Source organism: Arachis duranensis, chromosome 8 (assembly GCF_000817695.3).
Source record: "Arachis duranensis cultivar V14167 chromosome 8, aradu.V14167.gnm2.J7QH, whole genome shotgun sequence".
NCBI classification, from domain to species: domain Eukaryota; kingdom Viridiplantae; phylum Streptophyta; class Magnoliopsida; order Fabales; family Fabaceae; genus Arachis; species Arachis duranensis.
Window position 1 is genome coordinate 40,380,381 of NC_029779.3, and position 24,911 is coordinate 40,405,291.

At 33.1% G+C, this 24,911-nt stretch overlaps 1 protein-coding gene and 1 long non-coding RNA gene across 2 annotated transcripts; one reads left to right on the forward strand and one right to left on the reverse strand.

The window, feature by feature from the left end:
* Positions 1 to 17,808: 17,808 nt before the first annotated feature.
* On the reverse strand, positions 17,809 to 18,427 carry LOC107462747 (uncharacterized). Its single transcript, XR_001586837.3, has 3 exons — positions 18,398 to 18,427; positions 18,210 to 18,288; positions 17,809 to 18,106 (listed from the first exon to the last, which is right to left on the reverse strand). It is a non-coding gene; the product is annotated as an uncharacterized LOC107462747 (long non-coding RNA).
* Positions 18,428 to 21,741: 3,314 nt separating this feature from the next.
* Positions 21,742 to 24,639, forward strand: LOC107462745 (non-specific lipid transfer protein GPI-anchored 14-like). The gene is made up of 3 exons (XM_016081374.3): positions 21,742 to 22,198; positions 23,436 to 23,528; positions 24,204 to 24,639. The coding sequence occupies exons 1-3, from the start codon at positions 21,862 to 21,864 to the stop codon at positions 24,365 to 24,367; spliced, it is 594 nt and encodes a 197-aa protein (XP_015936860.1). The 5' UTR covers positions 21,742 to 21,861; the 3' UTR covers positions 24,368 to 24,639.
* The last annotated feature ends 272 nt before the right edge of the window (positions 24,640 to 24,911 follow it).

Genomic DNA, 24,911 nt, shown 5'->3' on the forward strand with positions numbered 1-24,911 from the left:
TTTACACGTAATATTTTATAATTAAATTGATGGTTTTGTTGATGTTATCACAAAAGTTTGAGATGATCGATCTGATGGATTTTAATGAAGGGTCTGAGTTAGAGAAGTGAGACAGCAGAGGTAGCATTCGGATAATGATAAAGACGTGAGTCCAAAGTAGCATCAGAGCTAGTAGACAAAATTGAGAAGATGCATGTCGGGCTCAAATTTGAAGTCCGAGTCTAGTTTGATAATGAGTTAGTTTACAAGTAAATAGTTATTTTTTGTGATAAAAAATTTAGATACTGACAAATTTATTTTATGAAAAAATAAAATTAATATTATATTTATAATAGATAGATGTCGGTTGATAAAATTATTTAAATTTTAAAATATTATTTAAAACTTTTAAATTATTTTTTTGACTAAAAAATTTTAATATGGAAGTAAGATGAGTAATATACTTTAATATGGTAATTTTTTGTATTTTTTAAAATTGTAGAAATACACAAATCGGATCCTCCGATTTGTGTTTAAAAAGTGGAAAAAAATTTAGAGTACACAAATCGGAGGGTCTAATTTGTGTTAAAAATTGAAAAAAATTCAGAGTACATAAATCGGACCATGCGAGTTGTTTGATTTTAAAATTTTACTTAAGAAATCATATGGTCCGACTTGTGGTTGGGCAAATATGAATTTCAGAAGATAGAAAACGGACCCTCCGAGTTGTTTGTTGCTGTCAGTTTTTTTCATGAAATGGAATATCCAACACAATTCGAACCCTCCGAGTTGTTCCATTGACACCTGTATTCCCCATATCCGAGTTTAACACTACTGTTACTTCCATATTCAAATTAAAAAGTGTATCTTTTTCCGTTCTAACTTAATTCAAATTCTTCTAATTCTATTTTATTTTTAATTTTTATTGTATTAAGTTAATAATCAAATTCGTTCTTAAACGATCATTTATTTTTTAAATTAGTTTTTAAATAATTTTTTAGTCATATTAGTCATTGAAAGATAAAACGTAAGTTAAATTAGTCCTTCTGTTAATTAGATGATGATGTGTCACGTTAAATACCACGTGACATAATGACATGATAGGTTAATACCATGTGTCACAAGATAATTGGTTGACGTGTCAGGTCAATGACACCTAGTACGCCACGTGTCGCTTGATATATATAATCAAAATAGTCCTTAAAGTTCAGACGTAAATCATTTTTATTCCTAAAATTTTAAAAATTAATCAAATTAGTCTTTATATAAATTTTTTTATTTTTTTCGTAATATTAAATTTAAAATATTTTTATAGTACTAATTTTAATATTATTTTTTATTAGAAATAAATATTGTCACAAGGTAGCTCGTAACTAATTTTTTTTATAGTGAAATTTTTTTATTTAAATGATTTTATCAAATTATTGTTGATTATATATTTAAAAATTAATATTTTAAATCTCACTAAATAATTTAGTAGTTATTTAAATTTTGAATTTTTTTCTAAAATTATAATTTTTATTATTGTTTAATTTATATGGTATAACTTAATAATTGAGAAACCGATTTGTTGGATCACTTGTTGAATCTTAATATTTTAATATAGTTTTTTTAAAATGTTCTTGTTCGGATACTGTTGCCGAGCTTCACGCCGGTGTCGAGCTTTACGTCGGTTCTCTAACGGTTGATACGAGCCCCGCGATCTGAACTGGTTGGATTGTATCCTGAAGAATCTGGACTCGAGCGTGGTACCTACAAAAAGGACTCCGACGCCCAAGTCAGTAAAGTGAAAAATCAGATAGAGATGAATAATAAGCGAGGTTGTTTCGTGAACGTGTTAGGTCTCTCTTTTTTCTTGTGTTTTGTTTAGTTCCTCGACTTTGGTTTTATAGCGTGATTTGCTTAGTGGTCCGTTAATCGCCGAGATTCTTGTTTGTTGTGGGTCGAGATTGAGTGGAAAGTTTTAAATCCGAGACCTGTGGGACGAGATTTGTTGAAATTGAGACATTGAGCCAAGGTATAGTTCGGTCTTATCCGACTTCATGGAGGTGCAGTACACAGCCCCTAAGCTTGACTTGATGTAGCAAGTTGAGCTTATTGTTGTGCTTTTATACCTCGGCGTAGTAAGATATCTTAGAGCCCCCAAGCTTAATGCGCGTGCCAAGCTTAGGTTTATGTTTTTTTTTTGTGAGAATTTGAAAGTGAAAATTGGTTTGGACTTTCGGTGATACCTTGTAAATTGAGCTGTAATAAATTGCTTGCCTTTACTGTATTGGAATTGAACCGTTTTGCATATGGGCGCGTGAATGTTGTTTCCACTTCCCACTAAGATAATGGGCTTTGTAATTAAACCTGTATCCTTAACAAAACATAGTTCAGTTTGTAAAAAGTGTGGTTAGTTCCAGGAGTCATGTCTTCCAAAGGTTAGTTTGCTTATCTCTTTGTTTCATCTGTTCTATTTCATTTCTTCCCTTCTTACTGTTTTCTCAAAGAAAAATGGCTAGACAAAAAGAGAAAGAAAAAATTAAGGTAGTCGAAGTGAACAATGATAACCCTTATCATTGGGTTCACGAAGATGTGAAGACTTGTGCTTCTTCGTTTTGTGACCCTGAGTCTATTCGTTCTCTGGGTATTGAGGGGTTTGTTAGGGCTGGTTCAAATATTCGAGTTGAGCTGCTTCCCTGTTCTAGCGAGGAACGGGTTTGTGAGAGACGAGGGGACTGGTGCTATTTCTATATGTATATGTTCCCTGCTTGACTGAGTTGTGTGTGCACTTACCTTTTTCAGATTTTGAGTGTAAGGTTTTGACCCAATTGAACTGCTCCGTCGCAGTTGCACCCAAATTCATGGGCCTTCGTTCGAGCTTTCGAGGTTTTGATGAATTTCCTTGCTTTTTCCCCTTCGTTAAATATCTTCTTTTCTTTGTTCCAATCTAAGGGTGTTCGTAAAGGATTGTGGGTCTGTTTGAGTAGTTATCCTGGTCGCTCCTTGTTTTTGTTATATAAGTCTTCTTTTAAAAATTTCAAGTCAATATTTGTCAAAGTCCGGTCGGTGGAGTCTGTGTACCTGTTTTACCTGGATAATGAAATGATAGAGAAATTTCTTTTGTTTTGGTGTTCGGAGCCTTTACAAATTCTAGAGGCCGATGAGAGGAGTGAGGAGGAGGATTGCTTTTTATAGTATCTTATTGAAAATTTTGCTGAGGGAGAATGTCTGTGTATTCCTGATTTGTTAAAATTTGATGCTGAAAATGACGTGAATGGACTCGAATTATACATAGGTAAATGAAGCTTTTTGCGTATGTTCTTTTTGACTTTGTAGTTGTTGATATTGGGTTTCTCTGTTTTTGATATTTGTAGGTAGTAAGTTGCCGAATCTGAATTTGGCTAAGTTCCAAGCTTATTTGAAGAAGAAGAGTGAAAAAGGTGAGAGCGTTTCTGGTTTGGTAAAGAATACGGAAGGTGATGCTGCTTTTTCTACTGCTCCGATCCCCCCTTCGTCGAAGAGGAGGAAAACTGAATCTGATAGATCTTTAGAGGTTATTTCTGAGGGTGACCAGAATCCAACTGTGAAATCTATTTTTGAGCGACAGCATCATTTGCACGGTTTTCTGCCTGGTGCTAATTCTCATTCGCTCTGGAGTGACCAATTTTCTCTTGCTGAACTTGCAGATCGTGTCTCCCAGTATCCTGGAGACATGGTCCTAACTCGTCGGGTAGGGCTTGAGGGGATGGGCAAGTTCATTCAGGTATTCTATTTTCCTGCATTCTTTTCATCCTTTGTTTTAGTTTATATAGTTGTATTAAGTTCTGCGATTCCGTAGATTGTTGCTTCTCGGTTGCTATGTATTGGTTGCACAACTGAGCTTTTAAGCTCCGAGCAACGGGATGCGGTCGAGAAGGCTGCATCTTTTGAGCAGTTATTAAAGGAAAAGGAAAAAGTTATTGTTGATGTGACTGCCAAGATGAAAGAGAGGGAGGATGAAGTAGTGGCTTTGAATGAGCAGGTCAAATTACTGAAGAAAGAGAAAGAAGACGAGGTTAGTCGTCTTCAGGAGCAAGTTAGGGTGCTCCAGGCGGATTTCAAGGAGAATGATAAGGTTAAGGGCGAAATGACTGCTCGCCTGAATGAGCTTGAAGAGAAAAAGATGGAGATGTTCATTGCTGGGTTTGACCGTGCTGTCAGCCAAGTTTCATTGTTCTCTCCGACCTTTGATGTCGGGAAGCTCAATGTGGCAAAAATCGTTGTAGACGGTCGTCTAGCCGATGATGAAGGTGTTAAAGATCAGGCTGAAAGTGTCCTTCCCCCTTGATGAGATATTTTTATGTTATTTTGTAATTCTCCATTTTTGTTCGGAGTGTTTTGAATTTTAATTGCCGACTTGTCGTTTGTCGGCTTTTGACTTTGTGGATATTTGTACTAGCTCTTTGTATGCTAGTCGTTTTGTTGATAGATATTCGTATGCTTGACTATTGTTTCTGACTTCGTAGGATCGGTTTGTTAGGCTTGTTTATTTGATATGCGTTCCATCTTGTTTAAGAATTCATATATATGTTGAAAATGAATTTTATTGATTTGAATTGACATATGAGATGGTCGGCCTCGTTGAAACCTGTCCGAGTAAAACTCTCCTTAGGAAAAAACCTCGTGATCAGGAAAAAGAGTACCTAACCAGCTCATTTTCATGTTGAAAAAATTCAACTGTAGTACATTTTTAGTGATGAAATGTTCCAAGTGTTTGGGAGCGACACTCCTTCTAACGTTTCCAGGCAGTATGCTCCTTTTCCGACCACTTTAGAAATTTTGTAAGGACCTTCCCAGTTTGCAGCCAGCTTCCCCTGTCCTGGTGGTTTTCGGGCTTCTTCCATCTGTCTTAGGACTAAGTCTCCTTCTTGCAATATTCTCGGTTTTACCTTTTTGTTATACTGTTTCCTCATGATTGCTTGCATTGCCTGTTGTCTCAGTTCGGCTCGGCTTCGTTCTTCGTCAATGAGGTCGAGCTCGGCCATTCTATTGGCCTAGTTGCTACTTTCGTCGAAATACTCGGTTCTACTGGATCCTTGGCTTACTTCGATTGGTATCATGCATTCTGTGCCGTATACTAGTCGGAATGGGCTTTCATTTATTGATGTTTGTGGTGTTGTATTATAGCTCCATAGTACTTCTGGTATGAGTTTGGCCCATCGTCATTTGGCATTTGTTAACTTCTTTTTTAGTGCCTGCAAGATAACTTTGTTAGCTGCCTCTGCAAGCCCGTTTGTTTGTGGGTGCTCGACAGAGGAGAAGTAATGTTTGATGTGCAAGTCTTCGATGTATGATGCGATTTTTTATCCGTGAATTGTCTGCCATTATTGGATACAATTTCCCTACGTAAACCGAATCTGCATATAATTGACTTCCAAATAAAATTTTGTACCTTTTCGGCTGTGATCCTTGCCAGGGGTTGTGCTTCCACCCATTTCGTGAAGTAATCAATAGCTACTAGTAGAAATTTTACCTGTCCTGTAGAGATTGGGAATGGTCCTAATATGTCCATTCCCCATTTGTGGAAAGGCCAGCTGACAGTCGATGTGTGCAAGAGTTCGGCTGGGTTATGGATGAGCGGCGCACACTTCTGACATGCGTCGTAGCTTTGTACTTTCTTTTTGCAGTCTTTTTGGATCATTGGCCAATAGTAACCAGCTCAGAGTATCCTCTTAGCTAGGCTTCTGCTTCCAATGTAGTTTCCACAGATTCCGTCATGTAGTTCGTTCATGGCGGTTTCAGCTTCTATTAGTTCGAGACATTTCAAAAGGTGTTTAGAAATTCCTCTTTTGTATAGTTTGATTCCCAGTAGAGTGTATTGGTTCGCCTTGTATCTGAATGTCTTGGGTTGCTCGCCTCCAGGTATCTCTCCATTTCTTAAGTATGTGATGAATGGTTCTCGCCAATCTTCTTGTCCCTGTGAGATACTGAAAACATTTTTTGTATCTAAACTTGTTTCTGTTAGTGTAAGGTGGCGGAGCTTATCCGTTTGCTCAGTCATCCTATGCGTGGCTAATTTGGATAAAATGTCGGCTCTTTAGTTTTGATCTCTAGGTATATGTAGTATTTCAAAATTTTGAAAAGAGTCCACTAGGGTTTTGACCAAGTTCAAATATTTTTCTAAGAGTGTGTCTCGTACCTGAAATTGGTCGTTTACCTGTTGTACTACAAGTAGTGAGTCGCAATGTACGGTTAAGTTAGAGATTCCTACTTCTTTATCCAATCGCATGCCTGCTAGCAAAGCCTCATATTCGGCTTGGTTATTTGTTGCTTGGAAGAGAAATTTGATTGACTGCTCGGCCTGCACTCCTTCTTCGTCTTTTAGGAGGATTCCTGCTCCACATCCATTTTTGTTTGATGCCCCATCGACGTATAATTCCCATGCTTTGGGGCGTTCTACTTTGTCTGTGAATTCTGTCACAAAGTCGGCCAATGCTTGAGCCTTCGGTGATCCTCTTGACTGGTATGATATGTCAAATTCAGAAAGCTCGATCGCCCATTTCGTCATTCGTCCTGCTAAGTCTGGTTTAGATAGTATTTGTCACAGGGGGTGTCCCGTGCGTACTATGATCGGATGTGTCTGGAAGTAGTGCCTTAAGCGCCGAGCAGTAATTACCAAACCGAATGCTAGTTTTTCTATTGTTGGATATCTTAGTTCGGCATCTTGTGAGACTTTGCTCACGAAGTATACTGGATGTTGTTCTTTCCCTGTTTCTGTTACAAGTACAGAACTAACGGTGTTAGTTGAAATTGAAAGGAAAAGTAGTAGTGGTTTACCTTGTTCTGGTTTCTATAGTATGGGCGGTGATCCCAAGATTTGCTTGAATTCAGGGAATGCTTTTTCGTAATCATTCGTCCATAGGAATTTTTCTGATTTTTTCATGGTCTTGAAGAAGTGGTAGGATCTTGTAGCTGCGGCTGGTAGGAATCTTGATAAGGCGGCCAGGGAATCGTTGTACTTATTTAATTGTTTTTGGTGATTTCATATTTAGGATGGCTTGGCACTTGTCCGGATTGGCCTCTATTCCTCGGTTCGTTAATAAGAATCCAAGGAACTTCCCTTTTTGTACATTTTTCGGTAAATAAATTTCTGTTTTTATTTTCATTAAATTTAGGATTAATTTAAGTTTTAGTTGTTAATTAATATAATGATTTAGTTAAAAATAATTTTTCTATTTAGTAATTTATGTGGTTAAGATAGAATAGATTAGGTTATTAGACTTTTGTGAGTTCTAATGCTATAATAATATGATATTGTTGCTGTGGTGTTGGTTTTGAATTGAAATTGAATTTAGTAAATTGGTGATGTTCAAACTTAAATGGATATACTTCACATAGTTCAAGTTATTCTATTTAAATAGGCATATTGATAAATGTTTGTGAAGTTGGTTAAACTTACTTCATAAAAAAATAGTTAATTTATTTATCAAGATTTTAAGTGTCTGTACTTAAATAAAGATTTTTGTCAAATTTAGATATATATTTTAATGTAATACTTTTAAAAGATAAAGATAAAAATAAATATCTATAATATTTAAATATAATTTATTTTTTATAAATAAATAACATATATTTTTTTATATTTATTTTTTTATCAAAATAATATTATAGTCATTAATTTTTGAATTATTTATTTTCAATAAAATAGATATATGTTAGTTGTGTACTTTTATAGTTAATGTTTTAAAAGTATTTAATTTTTTAGTGATTTTATTTTCCAAAAAATAATTATATGAATAAAGTCACGGTAATATTAAAATAATAAAAAATATATAATAAACGAATTAGAGGGTAAATAATATATTAAAAAAATAAAATTAATTTTATAAAAACTAAAAAACAAGCGGTGGAGCATAAATTTTGAATCTATTAGAATCATAAATGGAGATCAAGAGTATTTTGTATATGAATTTTTAAATTTACTTCAAGTAAAATAGAATTGAAAATATAAATTAATAACTATAACATTTATAAATAACTAATTTATAAATAATATTAGTAAATTTATATTGATATTTTTGCATATAATAACAATGTTGTCTTTAAATTAAATAGGTTGTCTCGTACATCTATCAGTTATTTTAAATAAAAAAATTTTAATTCCACTGTTAACAACAATTTTTATTCTCCTATCTCATTTTTATCTATATTTTCAGTAATAGTTATAGAAAGGTTTAAGTATCATTTGGTTCCTAAGGTATAGGCAAAAAAATTTTCATTCCTAACTTTTTTTTCATACAAAATCGTCCATAAAGTTTAACTTTATTTTAAATCGTTCTTTTTACTTAAATCTTATAATTTATGACCAAAATACCCCTAAGTAAAAAAATTATGAAATAATATAAAAAGGAAAAAAAAACAGAAGGGAACGACGAGAGGGAAAAAGAAAATGGGGGGAAGGGGAAGAAGGTGGCGACGCTGCCTATGATGGAGAGGACGGACATCGACACCAGTAGATCGGCGAGGGAGGACGTCCTCCTCACTAGCTCGCCACGTCGCTGTTTTGCTCCTCCTCGCTAGCTCGCCGCATCGCCGTTCTGATCCTCCTCCTCCTCGTTAGTTCGCCGTACTCATTCTCCTCCTCGCATGTCGCCACTTCTCTGCTTCTCACTGCTGCTTCGCGTCCTCGCCGCTATTTTGAGAGAGGCGTTGATGGAATTTGGGAACGACGTTGATGCTATTGTTCCTCGTTAGTCACCGCTGCTCGTCGTCCGCCGCTGCTCCTCGACAGTCACCGTTGTTCCTCCTTAGAGTTCTACTTCTAATTTGTTAATTTTGTTAATTACATTGTTGATTCTTCTGCTTCTACTTCTTTGGTTAATTACATTGTTGATTTATTGATTTTATTAATTACATTGATTATGATTCTATTGTTGTTGTTGATTCTGATTTTATTTTGATTTTATTGTTGTTTTGCTTCTGTTTCTTCTGATTCTGAGTAGAGAAGAAAAATAGAAAAATAAAATAAGAATGCTGAGAGTAAATGGTATTGAAAGTTTTTTTTTGTTATTGTTCTCCAAAGTTGAGAGAGATGGTGATGGTTGCTCTTTTTTTCTTCTCTTTTAATGAATTGTTGTTGTTCTTTTCTTTCTTTGTTTCTGCTTCATTGCTGTTGTTCCTGATTTTCTGATGTCGAAGAAGAAAAAGAAGAAGAGATGCTGTTGTGTGACGGAAAAAAGAAAGAAGAATGAAAATTGATTATTTTGGTGAAGAAGGAGAAAGGTATTTTAGTCTAAAAGACGGTTTTAAAATTTAGCTTAACCTTAGGGATGATTTTGTATGGAAAAAAGGTTAAAGATGAAAAAAATTTTCGACCTATACCTTAAAGATCAAAATTGTACTTAACCCTTATAGAAACCTTTAACCTCTTCTTGAATTTTTTAGTCCAATAATCCTACGCTTTCATTATTTTTAACCATTTTTCAATTTTTCTTACTTGTCTTCCCAATCTTATATGGCACAACTATTTGGATGAGTTTTTGCGATTTTTTGAATTAGACAGTGACAATAACAAATATAAGGCTCCAAATTTTTAAAAAAATTAAATAATTAATTATTTATATATTATTATATTTATTTAGGTTTTATTTTTAAAAAAATTATTTTTACTAAAAATAATTAAATAAAAATTTTATCATGCATGCACATATATATGATAATGACATATGTATATATATATATCCATCTTCTTATGACACCTAACCTACCTTATAAAAGTTAATCATCACCATTAGTTTTAATTTTCTCCATTTTCTTCTCCCTTATCATACAAGAAAAAGAAAAGAAAGGACCGAGAGAAAGCAACCAAGAAACTTCCATGAACCGTGATCTTTAATTTCGATTTTTTTGTGATCCGTAACTCTAATTAAAAATCTAATTCGATAAAGTGTTCGTATTTTCATTCTCTATATATTGGTGTTATTTTTATTCGGTAGAAGTTGACGGTGACGTTGCTCCTCTTTCTTTTAAGTTTGGCCAATTAGAATTCTAGGAGACACAGATAATTTCTGATGCTTTTCTTTTTAGCAGCTCAGTGAAAAAGCTTCTCTGAAACTTTTGTTGATTTTGATTTCATACGGAGGTAGGGTATTTATTTTAAAATTAACTGTTTTAATTTACGAATGCCGCTGAAATTTAGTGAGTAACTGCAAATAATTTATAAATGTCTCGTTTGACTAATTAATGAAAATTGATGAAACTGAGATTGTTAATGATTGTGAATAAAATTGAATGTGATAAAATTGTGATTAATTGTGTTATTTGTGAAATTGAATGAATTTGGCGATGAAATTGGTTGATTTGTGGTTGTGAATGTTATTTAATTGGTGTGATTTGTTAAACTAAAACATGAATTGAGTTTGGATTGAGAATGTATTTGTTGCTGAAATTTTTAGTTATGTTAACTTCTTGGTTTTGTTGTTTGTCTGAGATTTATTCGAAAATAGTGGGCTCTGTTGTAAGTTGGTTTGGGAATTGTGGTATTGAATTTTAAAGTAAACCGTTGGTTACTAAACTGAAATAAAGTAGGTTGATTATTGAGAAAATAAAGGAGCCCGAAGGAGTGTTGAAGTCTAATTTTTAAGAGGATGTTTTGTCCGAATTTTTGTAAAAGTATACGAAAAAGTGATTTAGTTTTGAAAACTTGATTTAAGTATGTATTTACACTAAAAAGCGAACTTTGTATTAAAAATCTGATTTACAGGCTTATTTTGAGAAATGATTTTGAAATTGAACTTGGTAGCTTTTAGATTTGTAAAATGACTTGGCATTGGATTTTGGAATGACTGATTTATCAAGGATAATTTTTGAGAATAGAAAATGATTCGATTGGGATCCTAGAAAGATGGCTAAACCCGAGTTTTAGGGGAAGTGCTGTCGAATCTGAGGTTTTATTTGAAAAGTTATTTTAAAAGATTTAGTTTTGGGAACTAAATTGTTTAAGATTTATTTAGTTGAGAAAATGTGTACTCTATTTTTAAACTTGATTTATTAAGAAAAATATAATGTTTTAAATCCAATTTTGTAAGGAGAGATTTTGTTTTAAGTATTGTTTTGAGTTCGGTCTTTTAAGAAAAAGAATATCTGCCACAGGAGAGCAGAGAATAAGGATTTAAAGAGTATATTAATTTAAAGAGATTTTCTGCCACAGGAGAGCAGATGTGACATTGTTTGGGTCTTAGTGCGAAATGTAAAGTGGGGACGCCCACACACTGAGAACTGTTTTCCAGATATACGCTTATTGATTTGGAAAGTCACACTGTATGCGGCCTAGCCGTACGACTTAAAGTCACACTGTATGCGACTTAGCCGTACAACTTATAAGCACACTGTATACATCTGGAAAGTCATATCTGGAATTTGTGCCTGGATAATGTCGGGAGCGGGTAGGCAACCGACACATGAGTTTATGGCCTGTATTAGGAATAGACATGCATCATGTTGTTTGCATATTTGTATTTGGTTGTGTTTGCTTGTATTACTTCTCTATGATTGTGCTATTTGACTTGTTTGTATGTTGGTTTGAATTCCTTACTTGTGCTGTTAGTTCACGGATGTATTGAGATAAGATGTTGTGTTTGAAATATGATTATGTGGTTTAGAGATGGTTAGTATGACTAATTTTGTGATTAAAATATGTTTTGAGTTTAGAAATTTAAAGAAAAGTAATTATTTATCTGAAGTAGAAATAAAAGTATTTCCAAAGGTTTGACAAAATAGTTTTACTAAGTTAATTATTTGCATTAAATTCATACTTTTACGGCATTATCAATTCCTACTGAAAACGTGTGGTTTGTTCTCACCCCAACATATTCCATCTTTTTAGTGACAGGTTTGAAGATTCAGTAAGAAGCTGCAGACGATTAATAGATTTACTTGTGATTTCTGTTGTTTTTATAGAGTTTTCTCGTCCTTGTTGCTTTAGGGTTTATATTTTATTTAGAGGGATAAGTATTGTATTTGAATTTTACATTGAATTTAATTGTATAGCATCTATTATTATTAATAATTACGTGATTATTATTATTATTTGAAGATCTTTTATTATGTGATTTTAATTACTAAAATCTATTTTCTGAAATTTTCTTAAAAACTGAAATGCGATACCGACGTAAAGATTTAATATTAAATAAATAATAAAAAAATAGGTTAATAATTTTTTATTTTTAGTACAATCATGACGTGTTATAAGTTAAGGTGTTAGAACAAAGGTTAGTTGTTGGCGCCCTGTACGAGAGGAGAAAAAGAATAATTAGGATACAAGGAAGTGTGTAATCAGTGTTGATAAATAATTTTTTATGGATGTTGTTGTTTTGCTTTTGTAGAGTACTATAGTTAAGTACATGCAAATTTGTTTATAATTAAATTAAAATAAAAAAATTATAATTTAAAAAATTTATTAATTTAATATTATTCTTTTGACATATAACACTGATCATTTGATTGGCATATATAAGATACAATATTATTTATACCTACTAATGATTGAGTAAAATTTTTTTTATGGATATTTAGCTAATTCTTTTTTGAATTTTTAATCGATTCTATGTTAGTTAATAATATTTTTTTACTAATTATTAGATTGACATATAATGTTAAAGATGCGGTAAGATAAGAATATTTATTAATTAATTTTTTAAATAACTTGGTAACCCGATAAACATATAAATTAACATATATTAGATTGATATATAATGTTAAAGATGTGGTAAGATATATAATTCTATTTTATGTTATGTGGTACAAAGATAATATAATAAAATATAATAAACTATATATAATGTTCTTACACTATGTTAGATTGCAAGTTAGATTTGTAATTGTTAGCTGAAAACTTACAATAGCGCATTTTTGTTTATACTAGAGAAAAATAATATATTTTAATATTGTGTTTAAGAATTATTAGCATTAAATTTTGATAATTTAAGCAAAAAAAATCTGAATGATAATGGTAGATACATATATAGAGAGTAATAATAAAAAAAATAAATTTAATTATTTGTTAGTCTTTATATTTTTATAAAATTTTTAATTGGATTTTTATACATTTTTTTAATTTAGTTTTTATACCAAAATTTTTTTAATTAGATCCCTCTTGATAGTAATTGTTTAATTGTATAGGGATCTAATTAAAAAAAATATAGAAATTTAATTAAAAATTTGACAAAAACTATAGAAATCAACAAAATAATTAAACTTAAATAATAATAATGTGTGAAACAATTAAGAGACATAATAAAAATATAAATTAATAATTTGGGATCTGCATAAAATAAAGTAAGATTGGTATAGTATTGGAAATTGAAATAACTTCCTAAGTGGATATTAATTATTCTGTACGTTACGAATTATAAACTAAATGTTAACTATTATACACGTTATGAAAATTAAATAACTTGTTACATTTTACAATATAATAGTTGGCATTTGTTTTAAATTAAATAAAACTTTCACCGAAGCGTACAAATATTTTTATTTAGGTAAATATGAATTGTCACAGTACAACTAATGTTTCATTTGCCAATCTGTAGAACCCTAACCTTAAAAGGAGAAACACGTATACTATTAATTATAAATTTTTTATCTATATCGTTCATTAAAGATATATATAAAGAATGGCTATAAAATATGAAATAATTAAGAATATTAAAATATAAATGTGCCTCTCATTAACTTTGTATCGTGAACAATTTAATAATTTAACTAAATTAATATTTATAGATGAGTAAAGTTGAGTCACATTTGCAACCTGTGAAATTTGTGTGGATAAAATAAAGTAGGGTGAGAATCGCAACCATGAAATAGAAGAAGTTGTTAATCAATTCTTGAGAGTTTTGTTCTCGACATATAAGTATTTTAGTCAACTTCATTTGATGGACCTTTCTACAAGAGCTCCATCAAATACTTTTGTCAAATTTGTAAGGTATATATGATTTTGCCGTCATGGTTTTGTTGACTTTTTTGCAGAAAGCATTGTTTGACCTGGACACTGAAGCTGACGATGTGGTTAGGAATTTGGAGTGCGAGGGGTGGGGGGAAGGCGTCGCATGTATATATAGATATGGGTGGACTTAGACCGGAAGACGTTCTTCTAATGGAATTTAACACGCCTGAGGAAGCAAGTGGTTTTTATAATATCTATAGCCGCATTAAGGGATTTGTAACAAGACAAGGAAATAAGGTAATAAATATTGTCAGAGAGATTGTTAGCCGCTTTAAGGGGTCTGCAATAGAGAGGGGTTCAAAGAAAAGAAATGGTTGGAGAAGACTGATAAAAAGAATGAACATAAAGTAATAACTCGTTGTGGTTGTGTGGCCGTGATGAGGATTAAGAGGAAAGACAACGAAAAGTGGCATGTCTCATGATTTGTTGATGAGCATAATCACAAGCTTGTTTTGGGGAAGTTTGTGGATTTCTTGAGATCACACAGAAAAATTTCAGAGTTGAGATTGCTCACCTAACAAGCATGCGGGATATAGGAATTAGCATTCCTAAAATCTATGAATCGTTTGTAGCCCAGCTTGATGGCTTCAACATGATCACGTTTACAAAGAAAGATATGTATAACGAGGTGAGGAGGCAAAGAGCATTGTAGGATGGATATGTGAATGCGGCAATTCGGCTCCTAGAAGGTGTTGGTCGTGTTGATGGAAAAATGTTTTAGAGGCATAGATTGGGTCTTGGATAACATTTGTGCGATCTGTTTTGGAGTGATAGGCACAGTTAGTATAATTATGGGGTATTTGGTGATGTGCTGGCACTCGATGAAACCTACAGACTGAACAAATATAATCTACCCGTAGTAATTTTTTCTGGGGTTAACCATCACAACCAGACATGCGTATTTGGCATGGATTTGGTGTCATGCGAGTCACAGAAATCTTATGTATGGGTGCTTGAACAATTTTTGGAATGCGTGGGGGGTATAGCACCAAAGTTGGAATTTCGATAGTGCTACGGGACTCCGGTGTGCAAACTCAGTTCATAGGGTTAGAGAAGTCTGGTGCCACGCGATTCATGCACGAGATGTTTTGGAGATATCGTGAGTCGCTAAAACGGTGTGTGTGGGTGAGGATAAATGCTTGTGTCGAGATAGAAGGTGGCCAGATGTTCAACATCCAGAAGTTTCACAAACTAGAAACGGCATGGCAGGTTAAGCACGAGAACGCAATGAACACCTTCACGTGCTCCTGTTTGAGAATGGAGTCGTTCGGACTCCCATGTATACTAGTTGTTCTTGTACAGCTTGATGTTGTGGTTATTCCCGATAGCCTTGTGCTGCGATGGTGGTCGAAGACAGCAAATATTGATATGAATTCAGAGACATGCTCGTGTCTATCCGAGAAATCATCGACAATCTACCGTACTAGATTGGGTGCATTCTCATAGTTATGCAAGAGGCTCGGAAAGGTTGCCTGCATGAGCAACGAGGACTTCAAATCGATTTCGCAAAAGGTTGTGAACGACACGTCTTTGGAAATAAAGTATGGACTTCGAGGGGACAATCCCGTTTCAAATGAAGCGTAGGGAGGATGCGTGAAGGATCCGGTTTGTGTAAGAACCAAAGGGACTGGACATGGCAACCAAGCATCCCCATCAACCGGTAGAAAGAGATGGAAATGCAGCAGCTGTGGTCGATTGGGCCATCAAAGGACTAGGTGCCCAGGTGTGGCTGCATCAGGGACAATTGGCGATGGACTTCATGCAGAGGCAGGCACCAGTGGCCAATCAATTCAGGTAAGAGCATTTAATTGTATTATGTTATGGTTAGCAATAGCGACTTAAATTGAGTTGCAACTTTTGGAATATGTTGTCTCCATTTTGGCAATAAGTATTGTTAGCGATAATATGATCTGTGTTTGGGTAGTGAGTCAGTTTACATTTTTATGATGTGAGTTGGTCGAAAAATCAATGTCGTGTGTCCATGTAAAGATGTTGTTGTTGTTGATGTTGCAGGCAGAAGGTTCAGCGGAGCAGACAAGGTCACAAAAAAAGACATGCAAGCTTCTGGAGACCTTTACCAGGTCCCTCTGATTTCGAACAATTTCAATGTTTACAAGCCACTTGTAATGTGTATGTTTTCTTTGGCCAAAGGCTTGTATAGGTAGAAGACAGTTACCGTGATAAGTGAATTGGGAGGGATGTATTATTCTTCATGAGTAGATGATACTAAGGATTGTGACATTAATTTGAACCTGAATGAAGTTATGAATCATGTTATGGACTGTTACTATGTGATGATGCTTTCATTTTGGTGTTGTTTGCTTGCTATTGGCATTTTTCCGCACCGTGAAAATGTGCTTCATGAATTCCAAGTTGTGTTATACATATGGACTCTGTTAGAGGGTACTTGGAGAGTGTATGGTCATGTATGGTAGCTATTTTGAATCTTCTAAAATTTCTGATCTAGTTTTCTGAAAATTAAGGTAGTAATATGTATAATGTTTGTGGTTCAATGGTGAAATTTTTTTAAGTGGCCCTTTTAACGACGTTAATACATATAATTAAATCCAATTCAGGTCTCAAATTTAATGTCATGAAAATAAAATTGGTGATATTTTTTGATGCAGGAGTAAAGACCGTGTGACTTAGTGCTATGAACTTGATATTAATACCTTATTGTTAGAGATAAAATCGAGATACTGATGATAAATTATGTTCTACTTGTCGTCTAAAGAACGAATAAAACTTTTAGGTTCACAAATGATGGTACATGAATTCATACTCTATACTTAATTGATGGTATTAGATGAAACCTCCTTACATGTGGCCGAGGAGTTGATTTTATATCAAATTTATTTTGTAAATAGGAACTAAATCATTAATTTACTGAACTTAATCCCTTACTCACACCTAATTGGAGGTATTAATGCTGAACTTTAGTTGATCATCCAAACTCATGTTCTAAATATGAAATTTGGCACAACGCAACAATTGTTTTTCCTTGTTACCATGATTAAATTCATATTAAATTATGCTCACCTTTTCCGCTTGATCGGATAACTCATTATGATTTATATACATGTGGAAACAAAAATTTCAGATCAAATCGTACTCTAAATTTCTTCTAGAAATTATTACTTTTTCACCTACTTACAAGTTAAATCATGTGTTTCCTATGTATTCATGTTTTAAATTTATATAACATTACCGATGTACAGCTACTTATAAAAACTACTTTTAACACTTACTTGAAAGTGAAAATAGAATTCTTAACGTTAAATTAGAATTTGAATTTTTATTACAAGAATTCTATTGCAATAACTAATGAAATTCTAATTATTGCCAAGTTGTAAGTTTTTAACTTTATTTACTTTCTACCTACACATTTTATGTGTGACTTATTCTTTAGTTTTACTATGTCTATTACTGAAGAAGGAAAAAGATGAAGCTAGTTTGTGCAGAAAAAAATACCTACAAGTATGTTGGTTGCTTTTATATTTAATCCATACAATTTCAGCACACGGTGGGGTTCAACACGGTTGGGTCAACAAATTACAATGAAAAGTGGCAAAAGATCTTGGTAATTTAAACATCCTTAGCACAGGAGTACATGTTACTTGGGTATCATTAGTTAAGTAAGCCATGCACAGGTGTGTTTGCAATGTAACAAAGATGGACTAACATCAGAGACCACTGCTTGCATTCATTCATATTGACATAACCCATACAAAAGATGAATGTCGATTGTGTGCTCCTGCTCACAAGCAGGACCACGCTTCTCCACAAAACACAACATCAGTAATCAAACTTATTACTAACTATGTTAACAAGGCATACAGATGATAATAAGACACATGCGGTATCGGAGCCACTTCAAGTTTCTCGGACCCAAGGAGCCGAAGATAACACATACATGCTTAACAAAATAAAGAAAAGGAAACTTGACATAAGTTGTCATGGCATATGAGAAAATAAAGATTTATGCCATGCAAAAAAGACAGTGACATAAGTTGGGAGGGTGCAAGCTAGGCAATAGTGCGAAGAAGTTCGCGCCATGCCATTTCACTGTTGACTTTGACTTCTAGCTTGTTCTAATTGGTTTCTGAATTGACAATGTTTTTTGCAGTCTTCATTCTGACTCTGCCTTGGTTGATCTGAACACTTGAAAAGGGAGTGTTGGTGTTAGGACTACTGGTGGAAGCTGATGGGTCAACATGTTAAATGTTATCAAGCTGATGAAAGTTAGAAAGATCATGGAATTTACCTTCTTCAAAAGTAGTGCAGGGTTGAAGTTGCCATCATGCTGTAGCCAATAGAAGCACCAAATTGGAGTATCATCATCCCTGAAAGTGAAAGGGAAAAGGTTTCAGAAGCAAATCTTAGGCTATGGCCAGCAAAGCAAAGTGAAAATGATGTTAAAATTGTGGGCTTTGGGGAAGAAAGTATTCGTACTTGTCTGGATGGTTTGGAATCGTAGGTGGGACAAGTTGGAAGAAGGAGACAGACATATGAATATCAAAATGATCGTGTCAGCTACCAACAGTAATGACATGCATTGCAGCAAAACATTCATTTTCCAGGCATACAACAATAACTTACTATAGTCCTCATATTTCTCTCTCTTCTTGCCATTTCTCAGCAGTCCTGCAAATGTCAAGCACTAACACCTTACCTTTTCTTACATGCTCCAGTTCATTTGTTTCTAGCATCCACCAGCCAAGATAAGTCTGAAGGATTGCTTCAACTGGCTTCAGGTGTAGGATGTGGTCCGCAAATGAGGAAGGCAAAAACCAGTCACGCACAGGTTTGGTTCGATGTGCTCTGAGTGAGGCAAGCCACACAATGGTGTTCACTATCTGCTAAAACAAAAAAGTAGTTATATTAAGCATGTGGAGCGTAAGGTAGTTATGACGGGACTCCGAATAAAGTGTATGATTCATTAACACTCACATCTGTGTGAGGAACGTATCTAAGGCATAGAGACAAGAACATCCGTCAAGGCATCTGTAACCAGTTAAGTACCAAAGTTGTAACAATCGATGGAACCCCCATTTTGTAACAAAGCATTAAACACTTACAAAGTAACCAAAACTTACTCGTAATCTTCTTTGGACTTAGGCTTTTTGAATATATAGGCTGCCATGACAGTCTTGTTGTATGAGAGTGACATGTTGATCGTCGGCCGAAACTCCATCTCATAGCCTTACACATGAAGTTGGCATCATTATCCACTGGTTAGATTTTAACTTCATACATGAAACTACATCAGTTGCTATATTTAGAAAATCAACTTGCTAGTGGAATTAGCACTGTTGGGGACTCCATGTTTCTTGTCAGTGTATTCCGCGACCACGACTTGGGTATAGGCTTAAAAGCCCCAACTCCAAAAGTTGCATTCGCTGCAGGGGGTATCTGTGGCATATTGCACATCACCGGCGATGGGATCCTGCACGCAATTTCACCTGCCTCCATCTTTGGGACCTTTGACGGGCCTTGCCGAATGAGGTCCGAGCTGAATAGGTTGCAAACTTGACTTGTGGTGTCCAAGTGGGAGAGAGTTGGAAGTTGTGTCATGATTTGTTATTACAAAGACACTTCAGCATGCAATTTATAGATCATTATGTGCATACCATTGCAATAACTTGGACAAAGGGACAACTACCATGTTCCCTTCTATGAGGACAGCAGCTGTTATGGTTGGGCAAAGATACAGTGGTGCTTTGGGCACGTGGCCAAGGAGTTGAGAGGAATCCGTCGATGATGACATCATCGTCATGCCTAGGAGAATTTAGGACTATTACATCTAACAACCCACACACTTTGGAATCAAGCTGACCCTTATCCTTTTTGGTTTGGCTAATCAGGTGGGTATAACATCCACGTTCGCCCCCTGTGTCTGTTTTGGGAGGTGCATAGCCCGGTTGTGCTGCAAGCCTAAGCAGTTCAGCTAGACCCATGTCCATGCTAGTCACATTGATATTCTCGGCCGTAGTAGAAGACATGGTTGGCGTCCGCACCCCACTGCTGCATCCTTCCTTGGCGGTGAGCATCTACTTCAGATCATCCAATGCTAATTGACTGTGCTCCACCCGCCTAGCAATGTCAATTAACCTCCTATCACTTTCGATCATCCTAACTTCCACTCTCTGCAATTACCCACAATATAACAAAAACACGTTCATTATGACATAAAAAAATTATTTTTCCATTAAATGATGCAACGACGCAAACATTTTTCATTGTGACTAGTGTTGGGTTTGCTTTCTCCAACGAGTTATTCGCCGACCACCGCCGTTACCTAGCTTTCAGAATTCGGCGATCATCTCCACTCACCGCTATCCACCTTTACCTTTCTCATTTCATTGTTAACATCCCTTTCATTTCTACAATTTTTACTCAGCCTTAACCCTAGCGCTTTTTTCTCCGTCAATCCCAAGTCCCCATTTCAAAAGATAATTTTTACTTGCTTTGGTCCTCTATTGAAGACACTTCTCTTTCTTTTTTTTTTTTGGTATACTTTTTATATGGTATAGTAGTCTTACAAAAAAAAAATGAGTCCATAAGAGAAAGGTTTTTTTCTATGATTTCACCATACATATAGCTCAAACAAAATGAGATAGGCCTTCTAAAAGAACAACCCATCATCTACAATTCTGAATATTTTTAGCAGTGTTATACATGCATGTAGATCGCACTGTGCTGTGCTGTCAAAGCCGTTACTGTTACTGGGTTTTTTCGATTTTTTTTTCTAACAAGTTTAAGGGCTTTTTAGACATTTACATTCATATTACAAGACAAAAATCACATTTGTAACGTAAAAATACATGACATAACAAAATGCTAGATATGTGAAAATCTTCGATAATTTTATAGCCGGTTTTAGTGATAGTTAAAAATTAGCAACGTCCTTTGGCATAAGATTTGTGATGATGTCATGGAAAGCTAAATATGAAATCATCGCTATTCATTCCCACTTGTCGCTATGCATGAGGAGTGGCTTTGGCATGCTATTTTAAGCTTAGTGGGTTGTTGAAGTGAGGCCACTCACTCTTTTCAGTTTTGCGTGTTCACACTAACCAGTCTATTCCCCGTAGAAGAAAATATAATTTTCAAGAAAACAATAATTTAAAGTGTGTTCGAGTAGCACTTTCAACAAATGTTATCCCACATCCCACATCACCAAGAAACAAAAAAGAACTGGATTACGAAGCAGAACCCATAGTTGTAATGATTATCTATTGCTTAGCTTGTCCCAACATCAACCACAGCGGCATATTTAATTGTAATGTGTTCCCATTATTCATTAGAAAGTATACAAAAACCCCATTAAAGGTTTAAAGAAGAACTCTCGCAAAAAATATTTTTAAATTTTATTTTATGTTATTTAAGAAAAAATTATTTTCATCAAATATATTTTTAACAATTAAATTTTAAAAAATTTTAAGATCAATTTAATAATAATATATAACAATTATGTATAATTTTCTTATAAAAAATATTTTTATAAAATTATTACTGAATTAATTCTAAATATTTTGAAATTAAAAATTAATCAAGAAACATATATTTAATGAAATTAAAATTTTTAAAATAAAATTAAAACAAAATAAAATTTAATAATATTTTTAAAAGATGTAACAAATTTTCTGAAACTCAAACCTTAAAAAACTTATTCAATCTACTGTATTATTTTGTTGGTTAAAATTGGTTGATACAGTGTTGATTTCTAACGTTATTCTAAAATAAATAATTATAAGCTTCACAGAAAGCTAAGCATTCTTCACCAACACCATACTGCTTTGTAAATATATAAGTACCTTCGGTTTATCTCATACTTGCTTCAGTCACTTCCCGTCTATCTTTCCAAAAAAGTGAAAAAAAAGAAAAAGAAAAGTTAGTTGTTGTTGTAGCACAACATGAATCCCCGGGCTTACATATTGCTGTTAGCATTTGTGACAATAGGAAGGGCAACGGGAAATTCATCGAATGACAAGGACAAAGAGGAATGTACACAACAATTAGGAGGGTTAGCAACATGTCTGCCTTATGTCGGCGGCGGCGGCGGAGCAAAGGCACCGACACCGGATTGTTGTAACGGTCTGAAGCAAGTGCTGAAGAACAGCAAGAAGTGCTTGTGTTTTATTATCAAAGATCGTAATGATCCAGACCTTGGTGGAATACAGATTAATTTGACTTTAGCTTTGGGCCTGCCAACAGTTTGCAATGCCCCTGCCAATATCTCCAAGTGCCCAGGTATATTTTGTTCCTAATTATCGTAATATTTTAAATATATATTTTATTTTTTATTTAATAGCTAGAGAAATAATTTATGAAGTATGAACACTTCGTTGAGTTGTCGTGTTTGACATATTTTGGACACGACATTCACCGACACTTGTCCGACACGAGTGTTCGCTGTGTCCAACCGTATCTTAATAAAAAAATAAAAAATTTTTTTCTGAACACATTTGGACACACCTAAATATCATCACGTGTCAGTATGTCTAGTCTTATTCTTAACATATATTTTTAAAATAAATTTAGATATAGTATATATTATTATTTTTTAAAATAAAAAATATTTTAAATACTTGATATAATTAAAATAAGACATTAAAAATAGTTAAAAATTTTAATTTATATTTTAATATCATTTAAATTTCAAAATATCATTACGATTTATTTAAAAAATACTTTATATTTTATATGTATACGTGTCCCCGTGTCAGATAAGATTTTAAAATTCGCATATCGATGTATCCCGTGTCCGTGTCAATGTCCGTGCATCATAGCTGGCCTTTTTCCTATAGTAATTAAAATTATTGTTAAAACCAAGATTACAAATATGCGTGTATACATATCTTATAAAATTTTAAAATTTTCATATGGTATCGTGTCCGTATCCGTATTGCATGATAGAAAATAATTAAGTAAATGGATTTGGACGGTCAATTATTTGTTTAAATATTTTGATAAAGATTGTAAAAGAATTTTATTCAATTCAAATTTCTATGCAAAATACTCCTCAATTTTGCTTACAAAAAGAAAATTTTCCAATTAATATGAAAACATAAAATCATAGAGTTAATCCTATAACTTATAAAGTTACCTACTTATTCGATTAATAAGTATTGGGATATTTTTCTATAAATAATATATAAAAGATGCTAACTTCTATATAAATGGGTAGAGAATATCAAATTTATGTAGAACAATTGTTAGTAGTTTTAAATCATTTTAATTTAGTCACCAAAAAAAAAATCATTTTAATTTTAATTATTTTTTTAATAATTTTTAAATTAAAAAAAAATTTTAAAACTACCTTGTTCATCCACCTAATCGTTGATTTTTTTTCCATCTTCTCTATCTATGTTTTAAGAAATAAAACATATATTTAATTTTTTATTCATGTAAAAATTATCTGGGCATTCTTCTAATATATATTATATATAATGATTATTTATTTATTTATTACTTTCAATGGTAACAGAGTTGTTGCACATGGATCCAAAATCACCAGAGGCTCAAGTATTTTATCAGGCTGAGAAAAATGGAACAAGTCCTGTCGCACCCGCTCCTTTTGGTAACTAAAAGTGACATTGATATGAAATTTTGTTTAATTTTGTTTAGTATATAAACTTACGGTGATTTATTCTGATCCAATCTCACACACCCACAATTTAAACTTCTCTGCTATTTAATTATAGATTTAAATTTTTTAAATTTTAAATTTTACGATAAAATATGATTTTTTATCATTTATTTTATAGATAGAATTAATAAAAAATATAAAAAAAATTATTTAAGGGTAAAAGATTATATTTTATCTTCTAAAATAAAAATTTGAAATTTGAAAAATCCAAATAATAATAAAAAAAATGAAAAATAAGATTATCATTAAATGCGTATTGAACATTTTTTTTAATATAAAAAAAGATAATCTTCGTTCTCCATTTAAAATTATTCTACATTATATAGCATGAAATATATATATGTGAGAATTTTAATATGTTTATACTACAGTGTAGTTATACAAAATGTTGTTAAAAGTAAAATTATATTTTTTTATATTCTAATAATATATTTCTTATAACAATACTTTTAAAAAAATATTATTTAATAATAAAAATATTATTTTTAATTTTAATAATACTTCTAAAAATATTATAATCATTATAGTCACTCTAGCATTAGCATAGTCATTATTGATGTGCATATAGTAAGCATTATTTATGTGTATTTTATAATGCGGTCGTAGATGGAGTAAGTCCAGCAAGCGAAAAAGGAGAGAGTAAAGGGAAAAGTAGTCAGGAAACCAGCTCTGCTCAGAAGAATGAGGCACCATGGAAGGACAAAAAGCTGTTCGTTTTAGCAATTTTGGGTTTTGGTCTTCAAATTGTTGGGCTCTTTTTTTGGCTTTAAAACTTCAAAAACGATCTTCTTTCATAGGGAGAGAGCTTCTTTCTTTGGGGGCATAAATGATTTTGTGCCATTTGCGTTATTGTATCAATGCCATCTACGAAATGGTATAGAGAAAAGTTGGATGTAAAAAATAAAAATATTGTTTAAAGAAGGGAGTAAAGGGAGGGACAATATTTCGGTACGATTATTGCAGTGGGTCCTAAGTTTACTTTGAAATTGATTTTTGTATTCTGTTATTTCTTATTAGTGGATACTATTCTAATTGGACGATACTATTGGTCTTACACAATAATTATCTAAAAGTTAAATGAAGACTCATTTATGAGTTTAATTAATAAAAAGAATGTTTTACCATTCTATTTACATAGCCAGTCGACAAAATTATATATACGAAAAGTTTATCTTACCTTTAGATAAGTATTACATATACAAAAGTTATGATTGTTTTTGCCTGATTTTTTTAAGTTATCAAACATTTCTATATATATAATTATATATCAGGCTAATATATTGTATATTTATATCATTGAATAGTTTTAAATGC

Excerpts from the sequence above, each read along its gene's own strand:
- LOC107462745 (XM_016081374.3), top strand. The coding sequence starts at position 21,862 with ATGAATCCCCGGGCTTACATATTGCTGTTAGCATTTGTGACAATAGGA. Across the intron at positions 22,199-23,435 it reads CAATATCTCCAAGTGCCCAG|AGTTGTTGCACATGGATCCA; the intron begins GTATATTTTGTT and ends CAATGGTAACAG. Across the intron at positions 23,529-24,203 it reads TGTCGCACCCGCTCCTTTTG|ATGGAGTAAGTCCAGCAAGC; the intron begins GTAACTAAAAGT and ends ATGCGGTCGTAG.